At 38.4% G+C, this 15,860-nt stretch overlaps 1 protein-coding gene across 2 annotated transcripts in view; it reads right to left on the bottom strand.

The window, feature by feature from the left end:
* The window catches only part of TNKS (tankyrase), a 215,314-nt gene that overhangs the window by 41,404 nt on the left and 158,050 nt on the right, over nt 1–15,860 (bottom strand). For both annotated transcript variants that reach the window (XM_040490149.1, XM_040490150.1), the window contains exons 12-14: nt 11,846–12,017; nt 5,076–5,155; nt 987–1,132 (exon numbers count right to left, since the gene is read on the bottom strand). In XM_040490149.1, the coding sequence (XP_040346083.1) occupies nt 987–1,132; nt 5,076–5,155; nt 11,846–12,017 (398 nt within the window). The remainder of the gene's footprint in view (nt 1–986; nt 1,133–5,075; nt 5,156–11,845; nt 12,018–15,860) is intronic.

Below are 15,860 nucleotides of genomic sequence, written 5' to 3'. Positions count from 1 at the left end.
CAGCTCAGAGCCTGGGGCCTGCTTCGGATTCTGTGTCTCCCCCTCTCTACCCTCCCCCTCCCCCACTCATACTCTGTCACTCTCAAAAATAAAAAATAAAATAAATAAACATTAAAAATACTAAGTGCTAACTACAATGGGCAGTAGAAATAAATGTTGGTTGCTCTCCAGTGGACTACAAAACTTCAAGCCTGATGTATCCCTTTTAAAAGATAAATCCATAATGGTTAATTAAAGTCTAAATTGTGTGGTTTAATTCTACAGTACTCTGATATGTAATTGCACAGAAAAGTGCTTGCTTATTTCTATTTTGAGATGATATGAAATTAACTCAGAATATGGAAGCTCATTTCAGTTAAAACTTCCTTCTTGCATCACTAAATAGCTGCCATGGCTGCTTTAAACTCTGACTAGATAAATTAAAATAATTTAGTAAACTAACATAAAAATACAGAATATCTGAGTTGGTAAAAATAAAATTATGTGTCTATTAATAGCAATGACGTTGGGATGGATGGCTTCTTTTGGAAAGAGATTATACATTTTTAATAGCAAAAAAAAGGACACACAATAAATTATAAACTATATAAACATATTCATACAATGCAGTAAAATACTATGATAGGCATTAAAAAGATGAGATGAACAATTAAATACTGATATGGAAAGCCATTCAAGATCTATTTCTGGGTGAAAGAGCAAATTACAAAGCAGGCTGCATGGAATGGCATCCGCATTTATGTTAAAAACGAGCCGACCCCCCACAGCAGCATTCCCACTGCTTTTAAAAAGTCTGGAGGATTACAACAAAATTTTTATCTAGAAGGTGGGGTGACAGGAATTTTCGTTTTCTATACTGTATGTTTCTATTAATGCTTTAGGTTTTAAAAAAACATGCATGACTTTTTTAACAGGGAAAAGAATCTGAGACTTCAACCACATTTTAACAATTTTTAAGTCCCAAACAGCTCAATTCTAGCACCTACCCTTTGTCTTTGGCGTGGACATCGGCCCCGTGGTGTAGGAGGTACTCCACAACAGACACACGATTGTAGCCTGCTGCAAAGTGTAGAGGTGTAGAATGCCGACCCTCCAAATCTCTGCAATTCACATTTTGAGGGCTGCAAAGTTGCTTTAGTGACACACACACACAAAGGACATTAATATTTATTCATAGGTTTTGCTCCACAATACCGCAGGCATCTTAGATAAACTGTAATTTTCTAATGAATATTTATTTCCAAAGATTAGATCACGCAAGTGATGTTTAAAAATCAACACTATGCCTGGCTTCACAGTGTCTATAAATGTTCTTACTGTTTACAGAGCAATTTAATCTTTTTTTCATCATTTCCTGGCCAAAATCCTAATCGAAAAGAAAAACCCGGCATAAAGCAAGGCTTTCCAAGGCAAATGATGCCTTCCTTTTTCATCCTCACAGGGCGTTTCTCCCTGAGACTGACCGCCACAGCGCGTCTACGGTCCTGCACGCGGTCGGCCACTCCTTCCTCAAGCAAGACCGACCCTGCTTGACTACAGGACCACCCAGAGCTCCTGGCTCTGCGGACATGGCAAGCAGAAAGCCTCCAGAAAAAAACAAATTCTGCCTGGGCCACCCACTCGGCCCCCTGACCCACTACAGCAAAGCCGTGCAGTCACCAGGGCTTGAGCTGATCTTTGGGAGATGTCCGTCTGACTCATAGAGTCAGACTGATTTCAGTCATGCTCTAGTGTTTCGCCTTCCCTTTCGTCTCCTTCTGAATGCTACTGTCTCAGCACAAGCTCCATTCTGTCTGCTTACACGGCAGTGGGAAGCAAAGAAAGGCCGGCGGGCTGTGCCACTGGCGGTGATAGATGAATTATAATAACAGTATGTGAATAATAATCCACAGTTTATTTAGAATCTCGTGTTCTTTCAGTGAGAGAATTACTGTCTGTGAAGGGGCTCATCATCTCCATCTCACAGATAAATACACCAAGGTTCAGAGAGGCTAAGTAGCTCGTCCTTTTTCATACAGCTGGCAAGGCAAAGGTACAATGAAGACTCAGACCCGGTTTTCCTGATTTGTGATCTCTTGATCTTTCTGCTCGATCCCTGCTTACTCTCTTTTTTAAAAAAAATTTTTTTTTTCCAACGTTTATTTATTTTTGGGACAGAGAGAGACAGAGCATGAACGGGCGAGGGGCAGAGAGAGAGGGAGACACAGAATCGGAAACAGGCTCCAGGCTCTGAGCCATCAGCCCAGAGCCCGACGCGGGGCTCGAACTCACGGACCGTGAGATCGTGACCTGGCTGAAGTCGGACGCTTAACCGACTGCGCCACCCAGGCGCCCCCCCTGCTTACTCTCTTAATTGCTCTCGTTCAGGGAAGTGATGTGAAGAAAGGTAATAGAAGAACAGTCAAAAAAGCTGAGACAACAGTGACATTTTCTAGGCTACAAGGTGTGACGGCAGGACTTTCCAGGCATTTGACAATCTTGCTGCCACTCCTGCCACTGTAATGAGCTACGATTATATAAAAACTAGGACCTTGGAAGGCATCTGTTTCTACGGGTTTACTGACGAGGCGCCTTCAACGTTGGTAGGGTAGAAACAGGGCTTTTCGGGTGGTACAATGCTTACATGACAGAAGGAAGTCTGGGCCATAAGGGAGAGCCTACGATCTCATCAGCTCTATGTGGAAAAGCCCCAGACTCTAAACTCCGAAGAGCCACTGTCATCTGGCCAGGTCATATGTTTTATCCTTTCACAACAAGTGAATCTGTGGCTACATTAATACATATACTATAGAATCAAAAAACAGAATAAACACATAAAGTAAAAAGAAAGGATACAAACATTGGTAGCAAACACCTTCTACTGGTGTCCTATGTGATGAAAGCTGCTTCATGCTGCTGTTGGTGGCTCTTTAGGCTGTTATACTCTAAATTCACTTCTTTTCCATGCAGAGAATATTGGCAAAACAGGGATGAGGCTAAATGAGTTGAATAAAACACAACTCATTTAGCCAGGTCCCCAAAATAAAAGCTCATTTTGCTTATTAAATATTTGATTTCTAATATTTGGAAGTTCTTCATTCTCTGTTCCATTTCACTTTCTTTTGAGTGCCAAAGAATTTCACATCTTTCTCACCTGGTCTCCATAGTTTCAGTCAAGCTGTCTGCTTTATTCAGCAGACAGCCTTGCCTCTAATTCCTAATTTTTAAAAATACTTTCTGAAGCCTATAGGGAAAGCAACCTACCACATTTAATTCTCAGTCTGTCCTTTGCTTTTTTTCTTCCACTTCCATTCCATTCATAAAAAATTATTTGGCCTTTACTGTGAATGGATTGTTTCAGAAACCTGAAAGCTGTGGTATATTTGCCTATCAGTACATACAGAACACGTGGAATTAAAAACTACATATTTGGGAAATACTAAACGATGAATTTAATGATAATGGGCACATGTAGTAAGTCTGGAGCCCAGATTATCAATGCTGTGATGCAGAAAAGGAGTCCTGATCACTTTTCTATTTAAAGATGTTTTTTTTAAGTTTATTTATTTTGAGAGACAGAAAGAAAGAGAGTGCAAGAGGCAGTGTGTGTGCACGCACAAGCAGGGGAGGGGTAGAAAGAGAGGGAAAGAATCCCAAGCAGGCTCAGGCTCTGTGCTGTCAGCACAGAGACCAACACAGGGCTCAATCCCAGGAACCATGAGATCATGACCCGAGCCGAAAGAGTCAGACGTTTAACTGACTGAGTAACCCAGGTGCCCCTAAAGACTTTCTGTTATTAGGATACATTTCAAATGACAAGAAGTATGTAATTTTAATTATGAAAATAAAAAGTATATAATTTTAGATCTAAGAGAACTTTAAGATTTCTCCCCAGTGGCTATTACAACTGAAATTTACTATTTTTTCTTTAAATAACTTAGATGTTCTTGTAAGATGGAAGAGATGTTAGAAATGGCCACATACTGAAACAAAAATAAAATTTCTGCACATTTATTGTCATTTTCAACCAGAAAGAATGCTAAAGGTAGTTTGCTAAAAATCACAAAAATAGAGTTTGCTTAATAAGTGACAAACTTTAGTTTGTAAAAAATAATGTTACAACTATCAGTCCCAATTTCACACTAGCCTTTCTTTAAAAGAAAGGAAGGAAGGAAGGAAGGAAGGAAGGAAGGAAGGAAGGAAGGAAGGAAGGAAGGAAGGAAGAAAGAAAGAAAGAAAGAAAGACGAAACCACAAGACCAACCCCCAAACAAGAACAAAATGCCACCTCTTTCTATCACCCCTGCATGAGTGGTTACAGATAGGAAGTGTATTTATTTATTTAACGTTTATTCATGTTTGAAAGACAGAGAGAGAAAGAGCACAAGCAGGGGTGGGGAGGAGAGAGAGGGGGACACAGAATCCGAAGCAGGCTCCAGGCCCTGAGCTGTCAGCACAGAGCCTGACGCAGGGCTTGAACTCACGAATCGCGAGATCATGACCTGAGCCGATATCGGATGCTCAACCAACTGAGCCATTCAGGTGCCCCGGAAGTGTGTGTTTTTAAAAAACATATTCAAGATCAGACTATTATTTCATATTTGAAAAAAATTAAATCTATAACCATGTTTCTATACCACAAACAACGGCTGTTAAAATTTTCCTGGCAAGCAGAGTTACATAGAAAAGAAAATCCATCCTCTGTACATAAGTAATTCCAAATGGTTGCAGGATCATAAGAATGCTTTTCTAGAGCAATTGTTGAGAATCTCTTGGAAAAGTTGAAGAAACATTGTTTTGAAATTTATTGTACTATTATCTGGGCTTGAACTAGCTTAGAAATTTGTAAGTGTGGCCAAAAGTAACAGTTTCATTAATATAAGTGAAAATAAAAGAGCTTTCATATAATCAGAAGAAAAGTGACTAAAACTGGTTTAATGGATATAAAGCACGTACTAGGAAATCTTCCTGGTTTATGGATCGACTTTGTTTTTCCCTTTCATTGTTTGGATTTGAATGGTTTCACTTATAAGCTTAAAATGAATTGGTTAGCAAAGTTCAATAGTGCCACCCAAGATGTTAAAAGCACTGATTTACCTTCACAGTTTCCAAGTCTCCAGCTTTAGATGCCTCTAAGAGTCGATAGTCAACATCAGAAGTGCGTATAGGTGTACTTTCTGAATAAAAGAGAGGAGAGATTAGTGTTAGGTTTTAAGGAATCACAGAGTTAAGAAGGAAAATTACTTGGTGAATGGAAAGAGGGATTAAGGGGCCAGAAATTCCTGAGATATAATCTATGGATTTTCTAAACTGTTTTCAGATGAGAAAAAAGTGGCTTCTTATTTCAATTTACATCCATCTCATCCTAAGCCACATTAAAAAAAAAAGTATTTATTCTGAGAGAAGTGAGAGAGAGAGTGGGGGATGGGGGCTGGGCACAGACAGAGTGAGAGAGAGAGTGGGGGATGGGAGGGTGGGCACAGAGAGAGTGAGAGTGGGGGAGGGGGGATGGGCACAGAGAGAGAGAGAGAGAGAGAGAGAGAGAGAGAGAATCCCAAGCAGGCTCTATGTTGTCAGCATAGAGTGCAATGTGGGGCTTGAACTTACAAACTGTGATATCATGACCTGAGCCAAGATCAAGAGTTGGATGTTTAAGTGACTGAGCCACCCAGGCACCCCCATCCTAAGCTACATTTAAATAAATTCGAAGACACATAAACCCTTCTCTGTCCCTACTATTCTAGCTTTCAAATCTTCTGGCCAAAACTTGGCAAAAGGGAGTAAAGAAACATAGAACACAGTATCAAGAACATCTTTATGATACTTTGGTCTTACAAAGTGCTTTTGCAAAGCTTTGCCATTGATTTTGTTGTGCAAACCTAGGGAAGCCACTCAACTTTCAGTATTCAATGTTTAGCCTTTTTCTTTTTGGCCTCAACTTCCTCAATTTGAAACAGAAATACTACTCCCAAAATTAGTGATCTCAGAAAATATAATCAGTGTACTAAAATTCACATTAATTCACATTTACTGAATGGCTTCAGGGAAATGCAATAAAAAATGTCTGTACAATTGGGAGGTGTGACAGAAATGCCAAATGGAATATAATTAGATTAGGCCATTAGGTCCAGATGTACGAAGTTAACAGATGAAGTGTTTTGATTAATATAAACCAAAAATTCATTACACGTTGGCCCAAATAAAAACATTTTTAGAGAAAATAATGTACAAATATGTCACTCAAAATATGTTTGTGGACATTATGTTGGCCTTTCTACTGCACACGTGTATACACACTCATGTAACACAAAAGGAGTGAAGTCCAGGAGACCTGGATTTTAACAGTGATGATGGACAAATCACTTAATAGCTTAGTTTTGCACTTATAAAGTGAGTGTTGGGTTCCCTTAAATCCTCTTTCAGATTTAAAATTACATTATCTTTTGATCAAAGATCCTTCCTTGAGTCCTCTGTCTACAGGGGAAGATCAAGTGATGCTACGAAAAGGTTTTAGATTTCAGAAGAAACAACTTCAGCTCTTTCTAAAGTGCTTCATTCAGGAAGAGTGGCTTTTACAGCATAAGTTTTGAGAACTCTTCCATAAAAGATAAACTGTGTTTATTTAGTCATGATATTACTTAGCAGATAAAATGCTAAGATTAAAGGGAGGAGAGGAAAATATTTCATTTAATGAAGTACATTTTTGAAACATCAATAAGTATTTTTCTTTAGACAAGAGCTTATTATTCATTAATTTGTGGAACTGTCGAGGAAAGAAATCAAGTCTTGCTCGTCTTCAAGGTCCTTTTCACAGAGAACATTCAGAGAGCATTTGCTGAACTGACTTCCACCATGCTATTTTATACTGGGGTCAGTGTGTCTGGCCCACCATCACTCTTTCTTTGGCTGCCTTTATCCTGTTCTTTGTTGTCTCATTTGCCTCCTTTCTCGGTGTGCACGACTTTGCTGCATGAATGGGTGAGAGAGTCAGTGTGGATATTATGTCTCTGTGACAGTAATTCTCACAGCAGGCAGAGCTCACGGAAACATCCTTTGGATGTATATAGGTAATATTTCGCAAAGTGAAATGACAGTTGTTTATGTATATAGAGTTAGAACTTTGGATATTTTCAGACTCTAGCATTTGAGGGATACTGCTCGTATGGATAAGTGCTTTCATTCTATGAATTATTTGAAATTGGCACATTGGTCTTGATACAGACTACTTGCAAAGGGTTATAATTTTACAATCAAGAAAAAATTTTTATGCAAATATAAAAATCCCTCTGAGAACTATGGAGAAATTCTTACTCCTTGTCAAAGAGTAGAAAGTAGTTATTTAAAGATATTGATTAATTACTATAGAAATTATAGACCTTTGCATCCATTATAAATCCTGAACAGGCTTAGAACAGATTCATTTCTGGGAACAAAGTAGTAGCTGAAAGGATATCTATACACCCAGGAGCTTTGTACAAAGAGAAACAGAATTAAAAGAAGGATATAAAAATGAAGTTAAAAGGGAACATAGGTAAAATAAGAGTAGCTGATATGCAAAGTACTGTATTAGTAAATTCCTTTATGAGCACACTGGCTTTTTCAGAGTATGAAATTAAAGATTTCACTTAGAGTCAAAGGCTAAAGATAGGCTTCTAATTTTTTCTCCAATTCCATTCTGGCTCACCAGAATTTTAAAAAGAAAATAAAAGAGAAGAAAAGAAAAGAAAAAAAAAAAAAGAAAAGAGAAGAAACCCAAACTGAAAGTTCCAAAGGTCAGAAGGCAGTTTGCTATTAAAAAACAAACAAAACAGAACAAAAACAAGTCTCCTGTAGACTGGCTGTCACTGGACTGGCAATAGGTCTTACTGACTTATTTCAATGTGCAAATGTAAGTGGGGATTTCAGTATTTAATTTAGCTCTTATAAATCTCCAAATCCTTACCTCTATAAATGATTACATAAAAGTAATCGAATAATCATACTGGAATATACAGTCAGAATAATTCATTCTAGGGCGCCTGGGTGGCTCTGGTTAAGTGAGTGACGTCGGCTCAGGTCATGATCTCGTGGTCCATGAGTTCAAGCCCCACGTCAGGCTCTGTGCTGACAGCTCAGAGCCTGGAGCCTGCTTCGGATTCAGTGTCTCTCTCACTCTCTGCCCCTCCCCTGCTCACACTCTCTCTCTCTCAAAAAGAAAGAAACATTAAAAAAAAAAGAATAATCCATGGCAAGGTCTAGCCTAAACATACTGTTTAAAAGAACTTATCTGTGATGCTGGATATATTCTTTATCTATGGTAATATAGTAGCCACTAGTCATATGTGGCTAGGACAAATGATGAACAGATTTAAAATTTTTATTTAATTTTAGTTAATTTAAATTTAGCCACAAGTAGCTAGCAGCTACTACACTGGACACAGCAGAATATACAGAAAGCAGGTCTGGAGAAAAAAGTCAAATCTTCTGAAATCATGTTTTAAAATTCTGGTTCGTTGGGGCGCCTGGGTGGCTCAATCAGTTAAGTGTCCGACTTTGGCTCAGCTCACGATCTCAGGGTTCGTGAGTTTGAGCCCCATGTGAGGTTCTGTGCTAATAGCTCAGAGCCTGGAGCCTGCTTTGGATTCTGTGTCTCCCTCTCTCTGTCCCTCCCCCACGCGTGCTCTGTCTCTCTCGGTCTCTTTCTCTCTCTCTCTCTTTTTCAAAAATAAACATTTAATAAATAAATAAATAAATAAATAAATAAATAAATAAATAAATAAAATTCTGGTTTATAAAAAGCTGCTGACATTAATTTTGACATAAATACTGCCAACAGTTTACAACTCAAACTTTATTTTATTTTTAAAGTATTTATTTTTAAAGTATTTATTTTGAGAGAGAGTGAGCAAGCGCACAAGTGCAGGAGGAGCACAGACAGAGAAAGAGAGAGAGAATCCCAAGCAGGCCCCGCACTGTCAGTATGAAGCCTGATGTGGGGCTTCAACCTATGAACCGTGAGATCATGACCTGAGCTGAGACCAAGAGTTGGACACAACCGACTGAGCCACCCAGGCACCCCTAATTCAAACTTTATTAATGTAAACTATTGGCAATTACTGACTTGAGAGCTGGAAGTGCAGGTTTCTAAAAGTGGATCTTAAACCTGGTATCAACATTATTAGTTAAATGTATCTTCATAAAAATGTTACCCAGAACAGAACTCCAATAACCTGGTATACATCCTATATGACTGATGCATTCTTTTAGGAGTCATTAGATATATAAACTGGAATTGGATTAGTAAATTTAGGTACAAGCAAAAAGTCCAGCTAGTACATGGTCCACAGACTACAGATACTCAAGTTGCTCATAGAAATATTAATTTAGGGAGAATCTTTTTTTTTTTTTTTTTTTAACGTTTATTTATTTTTGAGACAGAGAGAGACAGAGCATGAATGGGGGAGGGACAGAGAGACAGGGAGACACAGAATCCAAAGCAGGCTCCAGGCTCTGAGCCATCAGCCCAGAGCCCAACCCGGGGCTCGAACTCACGGACTGCGAGATCGTGACCTGAGTTGAAGTCGGACGCTTAACCGACTGAGCCACCCAGGCGCCCCTAGAAATATTAATTTAAAAAATTGTATCCTCGGGGCACCTGGGTGGCTTGGTTGAGCATCTAATTCTTGGTTTCAGCTCGGGTCATGATCCCAGGGTCATGAGCTGAAGCCCTGCTCAGCATGGAGCCTGCTTAATATTCTCTCTCCCTCCCTCTCTCTCTCTGCCACTCTCTCCCACTCGTGTGCATGCTCTCTCTCTCAAATAAGTAAAAATTAAAAAAAATTGTGTCCTCTTCCAAAAAACAATTCCCATTTCAAAACCTTTCTAAGGGCAAGATTTTATCATACAATTCTACTACTGTATTATTTTTCCATATCAATAAAGAATATTAAGAATTAAACCAAAAAGTTCTGGCATATCCTATATTAAGCATTTAATTACCTATTTAATGCTTTATCTTCCAAACAAACTTCTAAGAAGAATTATCAGAATAATTGAATAAAATATTTCATTTGTGATTCAGTATTTAATTTTATCTTTTACCAGAAGTCATATACTCTAATTGCATTGATTTAGAAGATATTTAAGAAACATTAATGGATCAAATCTGCCTAATTTATTCAATCCTTTCTTCTCCATTTTGTCAATTATCTCTAAATTATGCATAGTATTATTAAGAATTTTTAACGTGATGGCTATCTGTTTGCCTGATTTATGGTTACAATTTAAAGAAACTAACTGAAAATTCAGCACTAAATGGTTCTTGGTAAAAAGCAGAAGAACAACATTTAGAATGTTTGAACAAAAATCACACCTTTTGGAATTATATTAGAATTTACTGGGAAGGCAGAACTATTTCCTACTCAAAGCATGATTACCTTCTTTAAGTAAATGTTCTATTGCTCTGTAGAAACAGGAAGTTAAATGAAGTCATGTTTTTCATAGTTTAAGCTTGAAATCCTATAACAGGAAATTTCATTCCTTTACGATCTTACTAGTTTTGATAGTAAAGGTGTCCTAGATAGGGCTTACTTCAACTCAAGATCAACCATCTAAGACTGAAGTTGAACGATACTACCTCCCAATGAATTAGCCTGAGGAAAATAAATCCTAACTACTAGCTCTTACAGTGCGGCACATTCTTAGGGGGTTGGTTAGCTCTGATTCAGCTCTAACACATATGAGCTCCACAAGTCTGGAAAGTTCCCTATTTTAGTAGACAGCTGTGATGCTCAACTGTGTTGTACTTTTGGGGGTCTTTCAGAAATTTGTGGGGTATATTTTTATCTTCTAGTGTAGTTTTGCCCAAGCTATTACTATTACAATAATCATAAATTATTTTATTGTAACTTACTGTCATTCCTTATATTATAGTTAGGGCATCTAATATGAGTTTTTAGAAGGTGGCTGTAAAGGTAGGTCACATTATTTATACACTTCATTTCTGTATAAGAAAAGGGGATGTTATAGAATATTCATTACGAAAAGGGGGCACTGTGCCTGATGGAGTAAAGAACTACTAGGTTACAGGCAGGAGAAAGAAACTGGGACTCTGGATTACTAGTCTGTAGCCTTCCTTCTCCATTTAACTCTTCCAGTCGGTTATGTCATTCTAGAGCAGATATAACCCACAGACAAAATAAAAGGGGTGGGAAAGAAGAGTCAATTACACCAAATTAATTCTGTTCACCATTTTTTAATAGCTAGATTGTGTTATTTCCTCTAATTTGGGGGCTTGGGAAACTAATCTACTTTCATATCTGTTTACCTTTGATTTCCCTCAACAAGTTAAAGAGTTAAAATATCTAATACTGTTCTAGGAAGGCACTAACATTCGGCAAGATTTTACAATTATATTTAAGCTAGAAAAAAAAAAACCAAGATAATCTCATAATGGCACAATGAAGGTAAGAATTACAAAAAAGCAGGTCAGGCTATCACATATGTAAGAACAGCCAATTAAAGATCATTACCATATGAGTGATTTCTAATTTTCTCTATTTGATAGATTTGAGAGCTACCATAATTCCACACTGTTTATATGAGCCTTAAGTCACCTCTGGTTGTCACACCCATGAGTCGGATTTTCAATTTAAAACTGAAAAAAACAGAGCATAGGTCTCCTTCTCATGATACCTACCTCACTCCACCAAAAAGGGAGGGTCTCAGGCTAAACTGGGAGCAAGGAGAGGTATGAGAGATACTCAGGCAAAGAAAGCCTTCCAAGGAGCTACTTAAAACAAGCGGTGCAAAGTTTGTCTGCTTAGATGGGTGGCCGTGAAACGGGAAGCGGGAAGCCGAGACCTCACCGTTCATCTGCTTTAACTCACCGCTCAGAATTTGCTGCACGGCTTCGTTCCCCATCTGCGCTGCAGTAAAGCCTTGTAAGGAGATGATGGAGGGATCGGAGCCGTAACTCAGCAGGAGGCGGCAGGTCTGCAGGTGGCCAGCTAGGGCAGCTCTATGCAAAGCAGTCTGACCAAGAGTGTCCAGTGCGTTCATCTGAAAGATCATTGGGTGGGCACACGGCATTGAGCATCTATTTGTTCCCTTTTACACCCTAGCAAATAAGTTTCTATGAGAAAAATAAATTGTCAAAGGTTTCTGAAAAATGCCACAGACTATTATTCACTATTAACCTTTGTTTTCTGCTTCTGAAAAAATATCCCTTTCTTAGTCTCACCACCTTCCAAATACAAATGACAACATACTCATCCTTTCCCTGAGTAACTGTCTTCCTGTCCATCTTCCACGCCCAGCCACTCCCCTCAACAACTAGGATGTGAGATCCCTGAGGGCGGGACCCTGACCTGCACTGCCTGCCACATCTGAGATGCACATTAAATACTTTTGGATGAATGGGTTTTACCAAACTTGCTCCTGTAATATAAAGACAGCAGGGTATGTAGGTAAAGACAAAGTAGCTAATTACATTTCTCTTCTAATTTTAGTAAATAATTATAACAGAATGCTCTCATTGAATTACCAACACATTTAACACCCCCCCCCACCAGAAAGATTTAAAGGTTCAAATGTTCCATTTTTAAAACTTTGAAGAGTTATAAAGGAAGAATCATTTAGCTAGTCTTAAGACTGTTTAAGACAACATTAAGCTTTGGAATCACATTCATAATTTGATCAAACCTGTTTTCCAGGAGGTCCCCCAAAATATCCAGGATGCCTCAGTAAATACCCTCTATTCCAATCAGACCACAGTCCCTGTTCATTGTATATGCTGCTCCTTTCAGACAAGCCCTCTGTCTGCCTTTCTGGATTATGAAATCCAGTGCAAGTCTCATCTCTCTCAGGAAGTGTTTTTGTTGCTTAAAGGCTCGATGATTACTGACTTTCCAAATATCCATGTCAAGTTAGCACTATCTTACAAATTATAACACCTGGGTAGTTTTTGTTCACCAAGTTAAAGTTATGGCTATTGAGAATATGGATTGTATTATATAGGTTTTCTGGGTCCTCTAGAAAGCTCCTCTTAAGGACATGTAGTGAATTCACAAATATATGTTAGTAGGTTATTTTAAGCATTTGTCCGCACCCACCAAATAAATACAAGATTAAGGAAAGAAAATATTTAAGACAACTGATCTCTATGTCTCCAGTCTTTCATCATTATTAGTAAGGCGGTCACACTTGTTCAGGCAAGGGTTCATCTAAATTCTTAATGGTGTTTCACAAAATTTGCCATGAAATACTGACATATTTAATTAGATCTCATTTGCCAGCAGAAAAGTGACTGTTTATACAGGCAACATAAAAACACAGCCATTACCATGTATTGATGGAAAACATAAGCTACCAAACTAAATTTCTTGACTTTTTCTATGAACATTTCTGTTACTTCACCACAAGAGAAAAACTTAAAATTGGGAATATTCTAATCATTAATGATTTTCTGAAAATTGCATAAGAAACTCACTAAATTTTTAATCAGAGTGACAGAAATTCTCAATACAGCTTGTTAAACCATGGTAACATGGTTTGAGAATTACTACTCCAAAATTCAGATATTACCTAAAGTTATTCTTCAGCTCAAACTGAGGGTCTCTTCAGTGCCTTCAAATAACCTTGAATTCTTCAGCATGTCACTTAAGACCATCTGTAATTTACTTTCACACTCCCTTCCTTTCTACTATATTTTTTCATCACAATGTGATAGGCCTGCTATGCTCCAGCTTTATTAGATCACCCTGGAACCCCATTTTATGAAGATGTTCGTTTCTAAAGTCATTGCAAAAGGTAAAGTTTGCCTTTGGTCAATATTATCCTTGAAAATACCTTAGCAATGCAATGGCAGAGACAGAGCTAGGGTTTCTCAGTAAATTCAACACTCGTTTCACCTTCAATGTGTGAACAGATCAACCGAACACCAAAGTACATACAGTATCTTTAAACAGTATAAACGCACTACGTGTGAGGAGAGGTTCTCTCAATGCATTTGCATGGTGAAACTGAGTGCAATACAGAGAACAGCAGATTCCCTTCTCTCTCTCACTCACCCTGGAGCATGCACTCATGGAGTGAAATCGGGCCCCAAATCACCACTCTCTAATGTTATTTACATTAACTTTTCTTGTTCCTCTCCCCCTCTCGGTTTTGGATGGCTGCTTCTGAATGCAGCTCCACTGACACGTATTCTCATTTCTCTACCCAGTAATTATTCTCTTCTCACACTCCTTACCCTCGCATTTGGCTGTCAAAATTAGAACCAGGTAGTTTACCTCCAAAGAAGTCTTGTAAGGAAGGGATGCAACTAACATTTACTAAGCACTTGCTAATATCAGGCTCTGTGCTAGATGCTCTATTGAAATTGTAAGCGACTTAAAAGCAGAAATTATGACTTAATCTTAAATGTAACTCTTCCCTCTACCCTCCCCACTCCCAGAAATACAAAAGGTATAGGGCATTTCATGGAGCTTCACCAATATCTTGTGAATAAGTGAAAAATATAATGTATAAGTTGTTTAGAGTTAATTTATAAAAGGAATTTTTTATGTTTAGCTGAAAAAAATTCCAACCATTTGATGAGGACTGATTGGTAACACTAGAAAGTTAAAACCATGCTGATATACTGAAGCTTTGTGTCCTCATCCCTGTTTATGTATAGAAGGCATCTGCTCCTTCCCAAGGTAGTATTGTATTCTAATATTTCAGAAAACCAAACTTTCTTAAAGTACAAGACAGATCAGCGTAACATAAAATTCTTTGCTTTAGAAAATGTATTTTTTATAATGAGAGAATTTCCCCCTCAAACTCTAGTTATCACAGCAACAAAAGAATATCTATGGAGTGCTTTATCAGACAACATAGCTGAAGCACTAGAAGTGATAGAAAAGTATCAGCGATATTTAACAGGAGCACTCATTCCACGGAAACAAGTGGAATAATTTGGTGGAACTGTGTACAACCCATAGAATGAACAAGGATGGATGATAGGGAAAACATTAAACAAACATCCGACAAGGGTTTTCATGAGGAAGGGTTATTCCTTACTAGAAGCAAATGTCAAATTTCTCAGATTCCCCGATCTCAGGACTCCAGGCTGGTCCTTCTATGGTCCAAAGATGACAATGGCAGCTCCGTGAAAACAACTCCATGAATCTCAGTGAAAGCCCAAAAGGATGTCTCATACATCTATTGTAAGAGAGAAGAAACCTTTCCCAGAGGACTTCTCCTTATGGCTGGAACCAGAAACGCTTCCTGAAGCCATGCCTATACCAGTCACTAGCAAGGAGAGTAAGATCACCAGAACTGTGTCAGACCCAGCCTTCTGTGGAGCTCCCAAAACTGAACAAAGTAGAGCTCCACAGAAGAAGGTTGCTGAGGCAAGCTATGGCCCGTGGGTCAATTCCGACCAGGTGACTATTCTGTACTGCTTGCAAGCCAAGAACGATTTTTAGATTTTCAAACGATTACATTTAAAATGGCTAGAGAAGTATCCATAAAGCCTAAAGTATTTACCATCTGGACTTTTAAGAATGCATTTGCTGATCCCTGTTCTGAAGCAAAGAAGGGGGAAAGTGATTATTGGATGGGAAATCAGCTGTCTGTTGGAGTCATTACTGACCTTTTAAATTGATTCAAAATTGAAAACAAAAAGTCCCTAACTTCCTCTTATATTTAACTTTATCAACACCCTTAATGTTCTACCTTTGTTTACTCTTTTACCCACCAGTCACGGGATACAATCAGGGCTCTCTACAAGGTGGTCAGTCCAATTTTCTTCCCTCCACATGTGTAGTTCAAGGCACAGAAGTCCAAAATGTATGTGCCTTCCAAGGTTGGTGATAACTTTGTTTTTAGAGGGCAGCAGGAACTATTTTATAGGACTAC

The sequence above is a fragment of the Herpailurus yagouaroundi genome, unplaced genomic scaffold (assembly GCF_014898765.1).
Source record: "Herpailurus yagouaroundi ecotype Mexico unplaced genomic scaffold, PumYag 181, whole genome shotgun sequence".
Classification (NCBI taxonomy): Eukaryota; Metazoa; Chordata; class Mammalia; order Carnivora; family Felidae; genus Herpailurus; species Herpailurus yagouaroundi.
This window is presented reverse-complemented; position numbering and strand designations above follow the sequence as displayed.